The sequence below is a fragment of the Euleptes europaea genome, chromosome 18, assembly GCF_029931775.1.
Source record: "Euleptes europaea isolate rEulEur1 chromosome 18, rEulEur1.hap1, whole genome shotgun sequence".
Classification (NCBI taxonomy): Eukaryota; Metazoa; Chordata; class Lepidosauria; order Squamata; family Sphaerodactylidae; genus Euleptes; species Euleptes europaea.
Window position 1 is genome coordinate 15,079,312 of NC_079329.1, and position 15,719 is coordinate 15,095,030.

Consider the following 15,719-nt stretch of genomic DNA (forward strand, 5'->3'; position numbering starts at 1 on the left):
CTGGAACTGGAGAGAATAGGTATGCGTTATGACTAGTTTGAAGCTAGACCCTGGCGCCAAGAAACAAACTGAGATGGGCGTTCCAAAGAAAAGCCACAAACAGAATCCACGTATCTCCCTTTTTAAGCCCAACCAAAAGGACACAGGCTTTTGCATTCTCCAAAATCCTTCTAAATGTATTTTACCAGGGAGAGAGAAAACAAAGGGACTGGGTGGGAGGTTGCTTAGAGATCCAGCCACTGTTTCAGTTGGTCAGCATTTCCCTCTGCTTCCCTGTCTTTCACACTGGGCTTTAAATTGCCACTGCTGAAATTAGTTTATATGAACACACACAAATACATGAAACTGCCTCATACTGAACCAGACCCTTGGTCCTTCAAAGTCAGTATCTCCTACTTGCCTACTCACATCTCCTAGTTGTCTAGTCTCTTGGAGATGCCGGGGATTGAACCTGGGACCTTCTGCATGGCAAGCAGAGGCTCTACCACTGAGCCAAAGCCCCTCACAAGAGCCCCTCTACCAAGAGCCCCCACCCCAATGCAACATCAACCATCTTTTCTGCAAAAATCTGTCAATAGGGGGTACTTATGCCAGCGGTAGAAAGGGGGAAATGACAACTCTGACCTGCCACCACCCAATAAAACCACAGGGTGACAGGAAACTGCCATTAGAACAAAGGAGTGTCTCTTCTCGAGTTGCCCACATTCTGGGATTCTGGGAGAGTAAGTACCCCCTAAGATTCAATGTGGATCTTAAGAACATAAGAAAGGCCCTGCTGGATCAGACCAAGGCCCATCAAGTCCAGCAGTCTGTTCACACAGTGGCCAACCAGGTGCCTCTAGGAAGCCCCCAAACAAGATGACTGCAGCAGCACCATCCTGCCTGTGTTCCACAGCACCTAATATAATAGGCATGCTTCTCTGATACTAGAGAGAATAGGTATGCAGCATGACTAGTATCCATTCTAACTAATAGCCATGAATACCCCTTTCCTCCATGAATATGTCCACTCCCCTCTTAAAGCCCTCCAAGCTGGCAGCCATCACCACATCCTGGGGCAGGGAGTGCCACAATTTGCGTTGTGTGAAAAAATACTTCCTTTTATCTGTTTTGAATCTCTCACCCTCCAGCTTCAGCAGATGACCCAGCTTTCTAGTATTATGGTGGGGTAATATAATCCAGCTGGGTCACCCAGTCCCCTTTATTGTACGATCAACAGATATTTTTTGGGGAGATTACAGAGTACAGCCATTATCAAAGCTTGTATACAAATATTGTAAACTTTTAAAAGTTCCTTCGTCCTCCACTTTCTCATGACTTTTAACAAGATAAGCCACCCTTTCAGTAAAATACATATTACACACATACACACACACACACAAGACAAAAGGGTAACCGACAGTACCATCCTAAGCAGAGTTACATCTTTCTAAGTCCATTGAAGTCAGTGCGTTTAGACGGGGTATAACTCTGTTTAGGATGGCACTGGAAATCTTCTGTAGAGGAAGCCTGGCATATACTGGAGAGGGAATTAGCAAGTCTAGATGCTACAGAGCCCGATATCTATCCAATTCCCTCTTGGTTCTCTTACCCAGGATCAACCACAGTTTCTCCCCATGCCTGTTTCAAGGCTGGCATCAGGCTGCCATCAGGGGGCGCTGTGATGCAGGGAGCAATTGAGGCTTGTCTTCTCCTTCCCTGTTCATCACCTTCCCAGGGTTCAGTCCCCACCACCTTTCTTGCAAGGATGGTTTTTGACTCTGCTTCGGAGCTCTTACCTTCATCAGCACCCAACGGCTCTTTTCTTTTAAACTGGCAACACCTTTTCGGAAGCCCAGTTGAGATCCATTCGTTTTGGTGCCTCTTAAGTTTGGTTACCCATAACAAGGGGTAGCAGTGCAGATTTACTTTTCCTCCCCTCCCTGCTTTTGTGGAATATATGGGTGTGGGCTGCCTGCAAAGACCTTAAGAACGAACATAAGAACGTAAGGAAGGCCATGCTCGATCAGACCATGCTGGATCACCTTCAGTGATTGGGAGGAGGGATCTGGGGTTATTCTGGATTAATGAATGCAGACTGCCAAGGCGTAGTCCTAAAAACATAACCCTTTCGGGAGGGGGGAAAAGTCTCGAGCCAGCCAGTAGGCGCCTGCAGTTATGAACTCCACCAGTTAATCATGGTCTTGTGCCTATTGGGTTGGTTGGGCCTCCTAATTCCCATTAGCGATTATGATTTGGAACATGGCACCGGAGAGCTGGTGGTACTTATTGGGGATTGATTAATTAGCCCTGAATATTTAGCAGTAGGGTGGATCCTTAAAGTACTTTGTCCTGCTGAATTATTCATCGTTCTGTGAACAAAACTGATTCTATTGTCATCAAGCCAGGACTCAAAGAAATAAATCCCAAACCCGTACTTGGCCACGCTCATCCAGGTCTCTCCACAGGACAGCCACCATTTATAATCAAACCTACTGCACTGATTGAATTATCTGTCTTCTGTGACCTCGGGGATTAGCTGAATCTTCTGGGGTGCCTTAGGTTTTCTCTGATCCTTGAGTCAGCTCCTCTTTAGGATATCCCATCTTGAGCATGCCTCATGGCTTCTGAAGGTGGCTGGTTCACTTTCGAGGCGGAGAGACGTCTTGTAGATCTGTTATCTGTGCGGTTCAAGGCAGGACACAGACTGTACTCGTAAGGCGGTGTGTTTTGTAGTGTGTGTGTGTGTGGGGGGGGAAAGGGCTGGAAAAACCTCATTCCAATGTGCACACAATCTCACGCCTTCCAGAGTTTCACAGATGCAAAATAGAGATACTTTTGTACCCTGTTAACACCCTTGTTTCCACACTGTCTACTGGGGTTGCCTATTGACTTGGAGAAAAATGTCCTGTCCATTGAATAGAAGCTTAAGCAGATGCTGTTTACCAGGGGATGTCCAGGCCATGAAAGGCTTCAGCTTCCGATTTCTGCACATTACTCCTCTATTAAAGGGACAGGACACTTTTTTCCCCCTCAAGGTCAGTTGGCAAGTTTACTGTCTACTTCCATTCCACATTATTTATTTCTTTGCTGAAGGCTTTTGAGCCACACAGGGAATTCATTTAAAGGGGCAGAGATTCAGCTTGATGGGAGATGGTACAGCACATGAAAGCTGTGATACAGCTATGTGAGATCTGGATCAGTCGCGTAGAGTGGGGTGTTGAATGGCAGATAGGGTTGCCAACTTCCAGGTACTAGCTGGAGAGCTCCTGCTATTACAACCGATCTCCAGCCGATAGAGATCAGTTCCCCTGGAGAAACTGGCCACTTTGGCAACTGGACTCTGTGGCATTGAAGTCCCTCCCCTCCCCAAACCCCGCCCTCCTCAGGCTCCGCCCCCAAAACCTCCTGCTGGTGGCGAAGAGGGACTTGGCAACCCTAATGGCAGATTGTGTGCAACATGGTGCTTTAGTGTTCATGAGCAGATGACATAAAATGCCTGACCAAGCTAGTTGGGGGTAGTTAATTTACTTTAGATGAATTTTACCAAGCCTTATTAAAAACAAGTTACTTTATAGCATTCAGAGCCAGTGTGATGTAATGGTTAAAATCAGGCCTGGGAGACCTAGAATCAGAGAGGGATATTCATAGTGCTCTTATCTCCTTGGAGGGAGTTTGAGATAAAAATTTAAGTGAAAATACCTTCAGTCTTGAAGAGATTTGATCAAGACTATTGCAGTATTACATTTGAAAATACCATCTGTAAATCCAGCGACTGGTTCCCCTGACAAGGAATTATGGCCGTGAGACTTTACCTACCGCTCTGATTATCACGCCTTGCTTCAAGGAGCTCACGGTAGCACAGATCTCCCTTCCGTTTTATCCTCACGACAACCCTGTATGGTAGGTTAGGCTGAGAGAGAGAGAGTGTGTGACTGGTCCAGAATCCCCGAGTGTGCTGAACCTAGGTCTTCCCAGTCTGAATTTGGGACGTTAAACTCTGTGTCAAACTGTCTCCCTTTTTTTAAACCACGCTCGTAAAAAGGGGGATTTAAAAAACCAAAACGTCTTGCCTCCCTTCGTAAAATCCATCAGGTTTCAGCCCAAAATGGCTTTCCTGGGAAGTGGTCCGCTCCCTGCTCTTATAATCCGAATTGAGGATCCCTGAAAAACCAACCCCCTCGTAGTTTTGAAAGGCTGGGTTCAGACAGAAAGAATATAATAGGCCCGGATCTGGCCATATAGGGCTTTGTAGGTAGGTTGCGCCATTTCCTTCTAAGAAAAAAAAAAACACGGATTAATGAAGCGGTGGGTAATTAAGTAATTTATTTGTCAAGGCCGTAAATCGTTACAATGATAAAAGAGTAATGTAAGTTTATAGTTCTATAAATCATCCTAGTATGCGTCATGACAACCCTCCGTCTGTATGTTCTGCTTCGAGCTTTTGATGGGCTCTGGAAAGAAAAGAAATAATTTTCGGTACGATGGGTTGGTCCAAAGGTGCCCTTCCAACTTGGGAGGATTCTTCCAGTCATGGGAGGAATCTGATTTGGTGGAAGGAATCTTTTCCTAAGTGGAGGTGGGGGATCTTCCTTCAGCGGAAGGACACCTTTGGAGTCAACGGAACGGCCATGTTTCCGTGAGCAGGTAACAACGCGGATCTGTCGTCGAACCGATCAGGGCTCCTTTTCTGAAAGAAAACGGCTCGTATTTTTTTTTCTTTTCTTTTTTTGCTTTGGTGTAGTTATAAATAGAACAGGAGAGGAAAGAATGCGCCCAGTCTTCCCCCACTCACTATAAATACCGAATCTTATTTATTACTCTCTGTTTAAAACATTTCTGTGCCGTCTTTCCACCCGAATAAGGTCCCCACGTTAGGACCGAACTGTGGGGTGGATCCAGCCAGCTTTCCTGCTGGTCCGTTTGACCACCCAAACAGGCTGTGTTCGGGATCATGCGGCCAGCGTGGATAAAAGCCGTGTGGGACAGAGATGGCTGGAAGGAGGGGAATTGCGGGAGACTGGGTGAAAAAGCTGGCTGGATCCAGCCCTATGTGTGACGCTGCGGCCACGTGACTGGAACTCCTGTCGGCAGTGGGGAAGGGTGTTAATTGTACCCTTCCCATGTATATGCATCATTTCTCAGATCAAAATGCACTCTCACCCATGGAGGAAAAACGACATATTTCCCTATTGTATCTGTCATTTCCCCCCCTCCTCTACCAGAAATTAAGGGAATGGGGAATTTCTAATTTAAGGAAGAATCAAACCGGCTTACAATCACCTTCCCTCCCCCTCCCCACAACAGACACCCTGTGAGGTAGGTGGGGCTGAGAGAGCTGTGACTAGCCCAAGGTCACCCAGCTGGCTTCGTGTGTAGGAGTGGGGAAACAAATCCAGTTCACCAGATTAGCCTCCGCCGTTCATGTGGAGGAGTGGGGAATCAAACCCGGTTCTCCAGATCAGAGTCTACCACTCCAAACCACCGCTCTTAACCACTATACCACGCTGAGACTGCCCTGAACTCCTTGGAGAAAGGACAGGCTATGCATATACTCCATAGGCAGATCCTGCACTTTCCAAGACTATATTGATTCATTCCTCTCTCAGTCCCTCCATGTCAGTGTAAAGCAGTTTGTTGGTTTGTCGGTTCTCCAGATCAGAGTCCACTGCTCCAAACCACCGCTCTTAACCACTACACCACGCTGGCTCTCCTCTCAGGGCAGCGTGTGTTGTTCTTCCCTCCTCTGTATTAACCTCACAGCAACCCAATGAGGTGGATGAGGCTGAGAGAAATAGCCTGCCTCCAGGTTGTTCAGCTTCATGGCTGGGGGAGGGTTTAACCTCTGGTCTCTCAGATGCTCCTACCAGCTGCTGACCATTACACCACACTGCCTAGGCCTCAGCAGCATCACCCTGAATGTGAGGTCCTGGCCGAGAACACCCCCGACACTCTCCTTCATCTGCAAAAGTCTGGAGAAGATCAGCAATAGTGGACAAGTCATCTTTCAAGGGAGCTTGGCCACCATTACTGATGCTCTGGCCGGGGAGGGGCCACGGCTCAGTAGGAGAGCATCTGCTTGGCATGCAGAAGATCCCAGGTTCAATCCCCGGCATCTCCAGTTAAAGGGACTAGGGAAGTTGGTGATGTGAAAGACCTCTACCTGAGACCCTGGAGAGCTGCTGCCAGTCTGAGTAGGCCATACTGACTTTGATGGACCGAGGGTCTGATTCAGTATAAGGCACTTCATGTGTTCATGTGAGTAACTCCAGGGGTCCCCACGCACACTTGGAAAACAAACGCACTTTGAAAACAACCGTGCGAACGCGCTCCCTGATATGTAGATATGTGTATATTTAGCAAGGATGTGTCCTGAATTCTTGTCTGCCCCTTTCCAAATGGCCCGTCGGCCTTTCGACAGCTGCGGCCCGAGCAGAGGAAGCCGCTCACAATGGTCCCGAAATAGCTAATCCCACGTTTGTCGGAATCGAGCCGTTTTCCCTCCGCCGCGTGCATTCGCGGCGTATTTCTTCAGCCATTCCGCCACCGCTGGCGAACGCGCGGTCCGGGGGCCATTTGTCCCTCTGATGTGCCCCCCCCCGGTTCTTTGTGTGTTCTCCCCCCACTCCCTCAAGGCCATCTCACATTCTGCCCTTTATCCCCCCCCCTTTCCAAGACAGCCCCCCACTGGGCCAAAGCAGCCGCTGGAAGCCTCAGCTGCCAACAGGCACCACCTGCTAGACAGCCAGGCTCCTGCCTCCATCGGCTTCCCCGCATCCCCTCATCTCTTCTCCCTCCGGCCTCTGCCCCCTTTTCGCTTTATATCAACCACCTGTTTATTATGTTCTCAGCTATTTCCAGCCCGAGCAACAGGTGGGGCCTGTCCCCCTGGGGCCCGGGTCTGGAAAAGCGTCTGGTTACACCATGGGAGGATTGGGCGGGGGGGTGGGGGGTTGGCAAGGGAAGGGGAGCGAGGCTCCCGCGTCTATTCCCAGCTGCGGAAGGGCATTAATATATCTGGGATCGGACCTGGAAAGGCTCGGAGCCAGGACTCCTGGGTTCTCTCGAGAGGCGCAAAGCAAACGGGACATTTCTCACAATCCCTTGGCCTGTGTGTGTGTGTGGGGGGGGCTGTTTTCTCTCTCTCTCTCTCCCAGCCCAGATGACATCGACACCTGGTCCGGGAACTGATCTGAGCTGGAAGCATTCGTACCAGGTTGTGTGTTTTAAAATTTATGAAGGGGAGAGGAGGGTAGCGTCGAGATTCCGCACGGAGAACCTTTGCATTCCGCGATCTCTTTTCGATAGGCACGTTTCGCGTAGGTTTGCCGTTCGGCCAAATGGGTTTTGCCCCTTCTGTGCCTAAGGAAAGCCAAGATCGTGTAGCTTCTAGTTGAACACTTATCTCGTGAAAGATCTTAACTACCAGCCATCCCGGCCAGGAATACCTGGAACTGGAACTGATTTGAGCTGGAAGAATTCATACCAGGTTTTGTGTTTTAAAATTATAAACCGCAGAGGAAGGTAGCGTCCAGATTCCGCTCCAAGAACCTTTGCATTCCGCGATCTCTTTTTTGATAGGCACGTTGTGCATAGGTTTGCTGTTCGGCCAAATGGGTTTTGCTTCCTTCTGTGCCTAAGGAAAGTCAAGGAGGTATGCCAAACACTTGACATTCTTCCCTCTGACCACTGGGAATCTTGTTCTTATCCCCCAGATTATACTTCTGCTTGCTTCACATTCCTAACCCATACTCCCCAACACCCACTGCTAGCCACAACCCTGTGACAGGTGGACACCGCTGAATTTTCAAAATGACAAGCGTCAGGGCCCTGGCCGTGATTTCTGATTTGGCATCTCTGCCTCTTTGATCCCTGTATTATAACCTCTGTGAGAGTTGGGGGGTCGAAAAGAAGAAGAAGAGTTGGTTTTCACATGCCGACTTCTACCACTTAGGGAAGAATAAAACTGGCTTGCAATCACCTTCCCTTCCCCTCCTCACAACAGACACCCTGTAAGGTAGGTGGGGCTGAGAGAGCTGTGACTAGCCCAAGGTCACCCAGCTGGCTTCATGTGTAGGAGTGGGGAAACCAACCTGGTTCACCAGATTAGCCTCTTCCGCTCATGTGGAGGAGAGGGGAAGCGAACCCGTTTCTCCGGATCAGAGTCCACCGCTCTAAGCCACCGCTCTTAACCACCGCACCTCGCTGGGTGCTCTGGGACTGAAAACCAGCTGATGTGACTTGAGGACAGGCTTGGAACCCACATTAGGGTCAAGAGGACCCCACTGCTGACCTTGACAGAGGTCGAAGGAATGAATGGGGGGGATCCTCTCTGCCTGTCCCCTCCCTCCCTCCCCAGCTTTGCCTGCACTTGACTATCTTGGCAAGGCCGATTAAATGCTCCTTTGAAGACTTTGATCCTCCTCCGTCCCCTCCTCCCCGAGTGTAAGATCTAAAAGGGTCTCCTGTGTTTCTTTTGCCTCCAGCCAAGGCTCACACGACACTCTCCTCACCGCCACCGATTCCCTTTGAATCTTCAAAGTCTTCACATGCTTTAACCGATTACACATTTAGCATCTCTAATCTCTCTTGGCCCCCACCCTGGAGGCAGCCTTGGGACATGTCCCTCTTTTCTTTCAAGCTTGTCTTGTCACGCTGGCTCTGATGTTCCTCCAGCTCAACATTTGGCAGCTGGGGAGGGGGGTGGAGTTGAGAGGAGGGGGCAGCTGGAGGTCTCTTGTGAACTCTCGGAGGAAGAGGAATGTCCCCTCCCTGTGCGGGTCGTCTCGGATCCTGCAAAGCTGTCCCGAGATTCAGGGTGCGAGGACAGCTCCAAGCATTGGTTGTGATCCAGCCGGCTCCTTTGCCCAGTTCCCCTCTTTATTATGGCTTTTGTGATGCAGGTCCCATGATCGCCAGCACAGCCTTTTTGCTGGTCAAAAGGGACTCTCATTTTCAACAGTGGAAAAGCTGGCGGGATCCAAGCCATTGTTCCTTTTTAAAAACAGGCCCAGGGAGACACTTTCCTAGTAATGTGATTTCCCTGTGGAACTCACAACCACTGGGAAGTACCATGGCTCAGTGGTAGAGCCTCTGCTTGGCATGGAAAAGGTCCCAGGTTCAATCCCCGGCATCTCCAGTTAAAGGGACTAGGCAAGTAGATGATGTGAAAGACCTGGGACCTGAGACCCTGGAGAGCCAATGCCGATCTGAGTAGACAATACTGACTTTGATGGACCAAGGGTCTGATTCATTATATGGCAGCTTCATGTGTTCAGATGTAGTTTTGCATCTAGTGTTTTAGTTTATGGCCCCCTGAGTTCAGGAATCTGCTCTTTTGCCCATCTTCCCGGTCCCTTCCTTTGGGGCTAGGGTTGCCAACTGATGGGGGGGATCAACGTGGCCTGCTCTTGTGCCTTTCACAGTAGCTTGATCTGAAAACATCAGCAAGTAGAGTTTTCACCCCATGGAAACAAGTGCAATCGAGTGCTAAGACTGGGAGATCGAGCTGCTTCCGTATTTATTTATACCCCACCTCTCTTCCCACGGGACCCAAACCAGCTCACAATATTATTCTCCCTACCTCTGTTTATTTTACCCTTGCAACAACTGCTTTGAGAAGTAGGTTAGGCTGAGAGAGCGACTGGCCCACGGTCCCACGGCAGTGTGGTGGTTCAAACCCAGGGTTCCCAGAATGACACTCCAAACCACTATACCACGCAGGCACTTTGAAATTGGCGTCCCCGCTGGGGGCTGGCAGCAAAGAAGACAGGATGCCGGGTGTTTGGGAGAGGCACCAACGAAGAAGGAGGATCAAAAACAGCTGTGGTGAGACACTGAAGCGCACATGAAAAAGACACCTGCGAGGACTGGGGGTCTGGACACGTTTCAAAGATATCGTTATCAAGGGAAATTATACATATGATTTCTTCATACATCTGCTCCACCAAGCTGCTGGCTCTTCAGACAGACCCAATCTCTACCTCCCCCTCAATGATCCTGTGGGTTATAGAGAAACCCAGAGTTTCGCACACATGCCCCACACGGTATTTGGGACCTCAGTTAAGACAAGCCACAAAGGACTTTTAAAGAATCACCTGCATCAGGAGGTCTAAATTGGCTCCTAATGTGTTGGCGTGCGCACCTTCTCACAATGCCGTCTGGGGATTTTTATGCCAGGGTGGGCAGGCACCAGCGCTCTGTTAAAACAAAGGAAGAAATTTCTAACAGAGCGGTTCCTCAGTGGAACAGGCTTCCTCGGGAGGTGGTGAGCTCTCCTTCCCTGGAGGTTTTTAAGAAGAGGTTGGATGGCCATCTGTCAGCAATGCTGATTCTGTGACCTTGGGCAGATGATGAGAAGGAGGGCACCTTGGCCATCTTCTGGTTCACAATTACAACCAACCAATAGAGCTGCACTTTCTTCCATCTCTGGCGTGAGACCTGAACCTCAGGAAGGCTCATAACTTACCCGGAGGTGGCTGTTTCAAGGTGGAAACGAACTGCCACCCATGAGCCCCACTGGACAAGAGCCTTGCCCACTTTTCTGAAACATGGAGCAGGGACCACATTGGGAAACTGTGCTCAGAAGAGCCACAGGTGGCATGATGGTTTTTATATACCACTTAAGGGAGAATCAAACCGGCTTTCAATCACTTTCCTTTCCCCTATCCACAATAGACACCCTTAGAGGTAGGTGGGGCTGAGAGTGCTCTAAGGGAGCTGTGACTAGCCCAAGGTCACCCAGCTAGCTTCATGTGTAGGAGTGGGGAAACCAACCCGATTCACCAGATTAGAGTCCACCGCTCGTGTGGAGGGGTGGGGAATCAAACCCGGTTCCCCAGTTTAGAATCCACCGCTCCAAACCACCGCTCTTAACCACCACAGGCTCCTCTTAAAAGACTGGAGAGATAAAATGTTATATTTTGTACAAATGGCCAAATTAACTAATAGCCTACATGGACATGATGTAGAAGACTTTAAAAGAGATTGGCATAAGGCCTTTGTACACTGGGCTGACACAGCAAAGATTGACTTCATGAAGATTGTGGAAGAGCTGTAAATAAAATAAAATATTGTATGAAAGAGAAATTAAATATATAGTGGGAGGTACTTCTCCGGAAGTCACAATGGGGTGGGGGGGGTGAGCACAGATCACGGGGGGGGGGGTATGGGACTTTTTATTTTTTCTACTTGTTATTGTATAATTTCCTTCTGTAACTTTTTTGTTATTGTTTAAAATGTTTTATTTCTGTTTAATAAATTTTTTAAAAAATTAAAAAAAGGAAAAAAAATAAAAGCCATGCTGGATCAGACTAAGGCCCATCAAGTCCAGCAGCCTGTTTACACAGTGGCCAACCACGAGTGGCTCCCAAGCCAACGACTGAGTATCGCTGGGAAAACCCCAGGGAACAATATGGGGCACTGTTCCACTGACCACCTCTTTCTCTCCCTTCTCTCCCATCCCCAGAGTTGTCTGAATGTTTTATGGTGAATGGGGCCGATTATCGGGGGACGCAGAACCGGACTTCGCTAGAGAGCACTGGGCGACCGTGTCTGTACTGGAACCAGACGCGGGAGCATGTTTACAACACGGCCAAGTACCCCAACGGCGAGTGGGGATTGGGCAGCCATAACTACTGCCGGAACCCCGATGGCGACGTGCAGCCGTGGTGCTACATCTCTGAGAACGAGGAAGGGATCTACTGGAAGTACTGCGACATTCCTACCTGCCACAGTAAGTGCTGAGAGTCCGGGCAGCCAATGGGAAGGAGGGATGGTTGCCGGGCAACGGGAGGAAGGTGACCCCAGAGCGGTCCAGCTAAGAGAGTTGCATCAGGGATATGACCAGATGGGATCGGAGAGCTTGAAGGGATCAGGCCTTCTCTAGGATATGCTAGTCCACCTTTCCTGAATATTCAGCTGTGGGGCTTTTAAGTCTTTAGCCCTCTTATTCATAAGATACAAAGAAAAATAGGCACATCATATTCTACCAGGTTGCACTTTAGAAATTAAATTTCATAGAAGAATCATTGAATCACAGAGTTGGAAGGGACCACCAGGGTCATCTAGTCCAACCCCCTGCACAATGCAGGAAATTAACAACTACCTCCCCCCACCTCACCCCCAGTGACCCCTACTCCATGCCCAGATATGGCCCAGATGCCCTCCCTCTCATGATCTGCCTAAGGTCATAGAATCAGCACTGCTGACAGATGGCCGTCTAACCTCTTCTTAAAACCCTCCAGGGAAGGAGAGCTCACCACCTCCCGAGGAAGCCTGTTCCACTGAGGAACCGCTCTAACTGTTAGAAAATTCTTCCTAATGTCTAGAAGGAAACTCTTTTTGCTGGGCCCCAGTTAATATTTTGTCAGATGAAATTTACTGAAGCAAAATAGGTGTTATTGTTGTTGCTGGTGTTATTGTTGTTGTTATTGTCCTGCCCTTTGCCTAGGGAGCTCAGGGTGGCTTAAATGGCTCTCCCCTCCTCCATTTTACCTTCACAACAACCCTGTGAGGTAGGCTAGGCTCTGAAAAGATCACCCAGCGAGCTCCGTGGAAAACGGGGGATTTGACCCTGGGTCTCCCCGATCCGAGTCCAGTACACTCTCATCAGCGCACCCAATCAGCTTTCGGGATGGGAATCCTTTGTGAGCTCAGTTTAAGAGCAAAATGTGGGAGATCATCTGACTGGAACCCTTTGTTGTCCTCTCCAGTGCCTGGTTATGTCGGCTGCTTCCTGGATTCTGGGACTCCTCCTGCGTTGAGCGGAAGCAGCGGCACCTCCACCAAGCTCACGGTGCAAGTTTGCCTCAGCTTCTGCCGCAAGCGGGGCTATAAGGTAAAGCCCCCTCTCAGATAGGGGGCATACTGCCATTTAGGGTTGCCAGCTCCGGACTGGGAAATACCTGGAGATTTTTAGGGCGGAGCCTGAGGAAGGCGGGGTTTGGGGAGGGGAGGGACTTCAATGCCATAGAGTCCAATTGCCAAAGGGGCCATTTTTCTCCGGGGGAACTGATCTCTGTCACCAGGAGATCAGTTGGGATAGCAGGAGATCTCCAGCTGGTACCTGGAGGTTGGCAACCCTACTGCCATGGCAGATGTAATCTGGTTGGACATTTCCTCTTCCCCAAGGAAATGTCGGCGTTGGAGTTCTGCGAGGGGGCCTGAGGCTGTCTAACTGCACGGGTGCAGTTCCCTAGATACTTTTGTGGGAAGCCATGATAGATTGATATGAATGCCATATACTACTTAATACAATCTACGGTCTTCAGAGTTGCCACCTTTTAAAATTGGTGCTTATCTCCATGTCTTGAGAAGTTTCACCGGCTGATTTCTGCAGGCTGAGCTGCTAGGAGAGGCACACAAGCAAGACTTCTGGCCGCCCTAGAGGCCAAGGCCTTCTGTTTCCAATCTTTCTCTCCACAAATGATCATTCAAGTCACACTCATCCAAACTGTGTACAACATTGGAAACATTATGATGAGGTTAGGACTGGGGTGAGGTGGATCTCCCTATAGAGATCCACCATTGTTGCCAGGTTGCTTGGTGGTGGGGCTACTTCCCACTTCCGCCAACTCCCCCCCCCCACACACACACACTCTAACTTCTCTCAAAGTGGGAGAAAACAGGGCAAGGTGGACAACATAGCAGATGCTGCATTGTCACATCTGGGGGTGCTCTAGGAATTTCCCCAATCTCTATGATCTTTCCCATAGAGATTGGGGGGGGGGATTCCTAGAGTTTCGTGCCACGTGGTGACGTCACTTCTGCATCGTGCCATGCTCTCCCTTCCCATGCCATACCCTCAGAAGTTCCTTGGCTTGGCAACCCTAGCTGAGGGAGGTGTGACTCCATTCCTCCAGTCACTACTCTTACCAGCGCTCAGAGAAGAGGCTTGATGGTGAAGATAAGAGGTCACATTTTGGCCACTTTCTAACTGGTTCTCTACCAGTCTGTCCCAGCTTACTTTCACCCTAGAGGGGTCCCCATTGAGCAATGAAAAAGACTGTCCTGGGCCTGCAGGCTCAAAAGCCATAAGGGATGGGGGCTATCGTAAAGAGCAACCAAAATGATCAGGGGACTAGAGCAACTGCCCTATGACGAGCAGTTAAAACGCTTAGGTCTGTTTAGCCTGGAAAGAAGGTGGTTAAGGGGAGATGATAGAGGTCTATAAAATTATGCATGGTATGGAGAGAGTGGACAGGAAGAAGCTTTTCTCCCTCTCATAATACTAGAACGCGTGGTCATCTGCTGAAGCTGGAGGGTGAGAGAGTCAAAACAGATCAAAGGAAGTATTTCTTCACACAACACCTAATTAAATTGTGGAACTCCCTGCCCCAGGATGTTGTGATGGCTGCCAACTTGGAAGTGGACAGGGAGAAGCTTTTCTCCCTCTCATAACACGAGAACGCAGGGACATCTGCTGAAGCTGGAGGGTGAGAGATTCAAAACAAATCAAAGGAAGTATTTCTTCACACAACACCTAGTTAAATTGGGAACTCCCTGCCCCAGGATGTGGTGATGGCTGCCAACTTGGAAGGCTTGAAGAGGGGAGAGGACATGTTCATGGAGGAGAGGGCTATTCTTGGCTATTAGTAAAAATGGATGCTAGTCATGCATACCTATTGTCTCCGGTATCAGAGGACCATTCCTATTATATTAGGTGTTGCTGGAACACAGGTAGGATGCTGCTGCAGTCGTCTTGTTTGTGGGCTTCCTAGAGGCACCTGGTTGGCCACTGCGTGAACAGACTGCTGGACTTGATGGGCCTTGGGCTGATCCAGCATTGTTCTTATGTTCTTATAGTAAGGAGGGGAACTCCGTGAGGTTGAGTGAAAAAGGATGCAGCCCTCTGTCTTGATTCATACAGCGATCTCCCACCCCTCCCCTCCCTTGATCAGCCCTTTTGTGTCTTGGCCAGTTGACGAGAGTGGAAACTTTCCAACTGATCAGCCTGATACTTGGCCTGGAACGCACGATTGGAATAGCATTTGTTTTGTCTCCCAGCCTTTCCAGGCTATCCATTTTTATTGGCGCAACCAATGCACAGTTGTTAACCATTCGTTGCGCTTGGTTCGGGCGGGCCCTCCTTGTAGCTGCAGGAGCCTGTGCCATGGAGACAGCATTTCCTGATCATTTCGCACGCTGTATTTTGTACCTGGGAAAATGCTGTTCTCCCCCCTCCCCCGGCATGTGCATTTCTCCAGTAATTCTCGAAGAAGGAGCTTAGTAACAGAAAGGACTGGTGGAGCAGTGGGATATTTTGGGCTCCTTCCCCCTGAATTTTCAGCTGTCTTTTTTACAATTAAAAAGTTAATGTTCCTTTTATTAATGGAAACATGGGGGGGGTGCATACAGAAGCATTATTCCACCTAATTGCTCAATAAGAAATGCATTTCTGCTCCCAGCTTCTAATGTTCTAGCCAGTGGCTTGGATCCAAGAGAGCATGAACGGTACTATCTCAGCCGGTGGAGTGCCTTAGACTGAATCAGACCCTCGGTCCAGCAAAGTCAGTATTGTCTACTCAGACCGGTAGCGGCTCTCCAGGGTCTTGGGCTGAGGTCTTTCGCGTCACCTACTTGCCTAGTCCCTTTAACTGGAGATGCCGGGGATTGAACCTGGGGCCTTCTGCATGCCAAGCAGAGGCTCAAACACTGAGCCACAGCCCCTCCCCAACTCCATCCCATAACTTGTTAGCAAGGTGGCTGCAAGCATCTCTTATACTAGGGATCCAGCCAGT

At 49.4% G+C, this 15,719-nt stretch overlaps 1 protein-coding gene across 1 annotated transcript in view; it reads left to right on the top strand.

Moving 5' to 3' along the window:
- Positions 1-15,719, top strand: part of KREMEN2 (kringle containing transmembrane protein 2) — a 37,292-nt gene that overhangs the window by 2,539 nt on the left and 19,034 nt on the right. The window contains exons 2-3 of the mRNA XM_056864767.1: positions 11,447-11,713; positions 12,693-12,817. Of these exons, the coding sequence (XP_056720745.1) occupies positions 11,447-11,713; positions 12,693-12,817 (392 nt within the window). The remainder of the gene's footprint in view (positions 1-11,446; positions 11,714-12,692; positions 12,818-15,719) is intronic.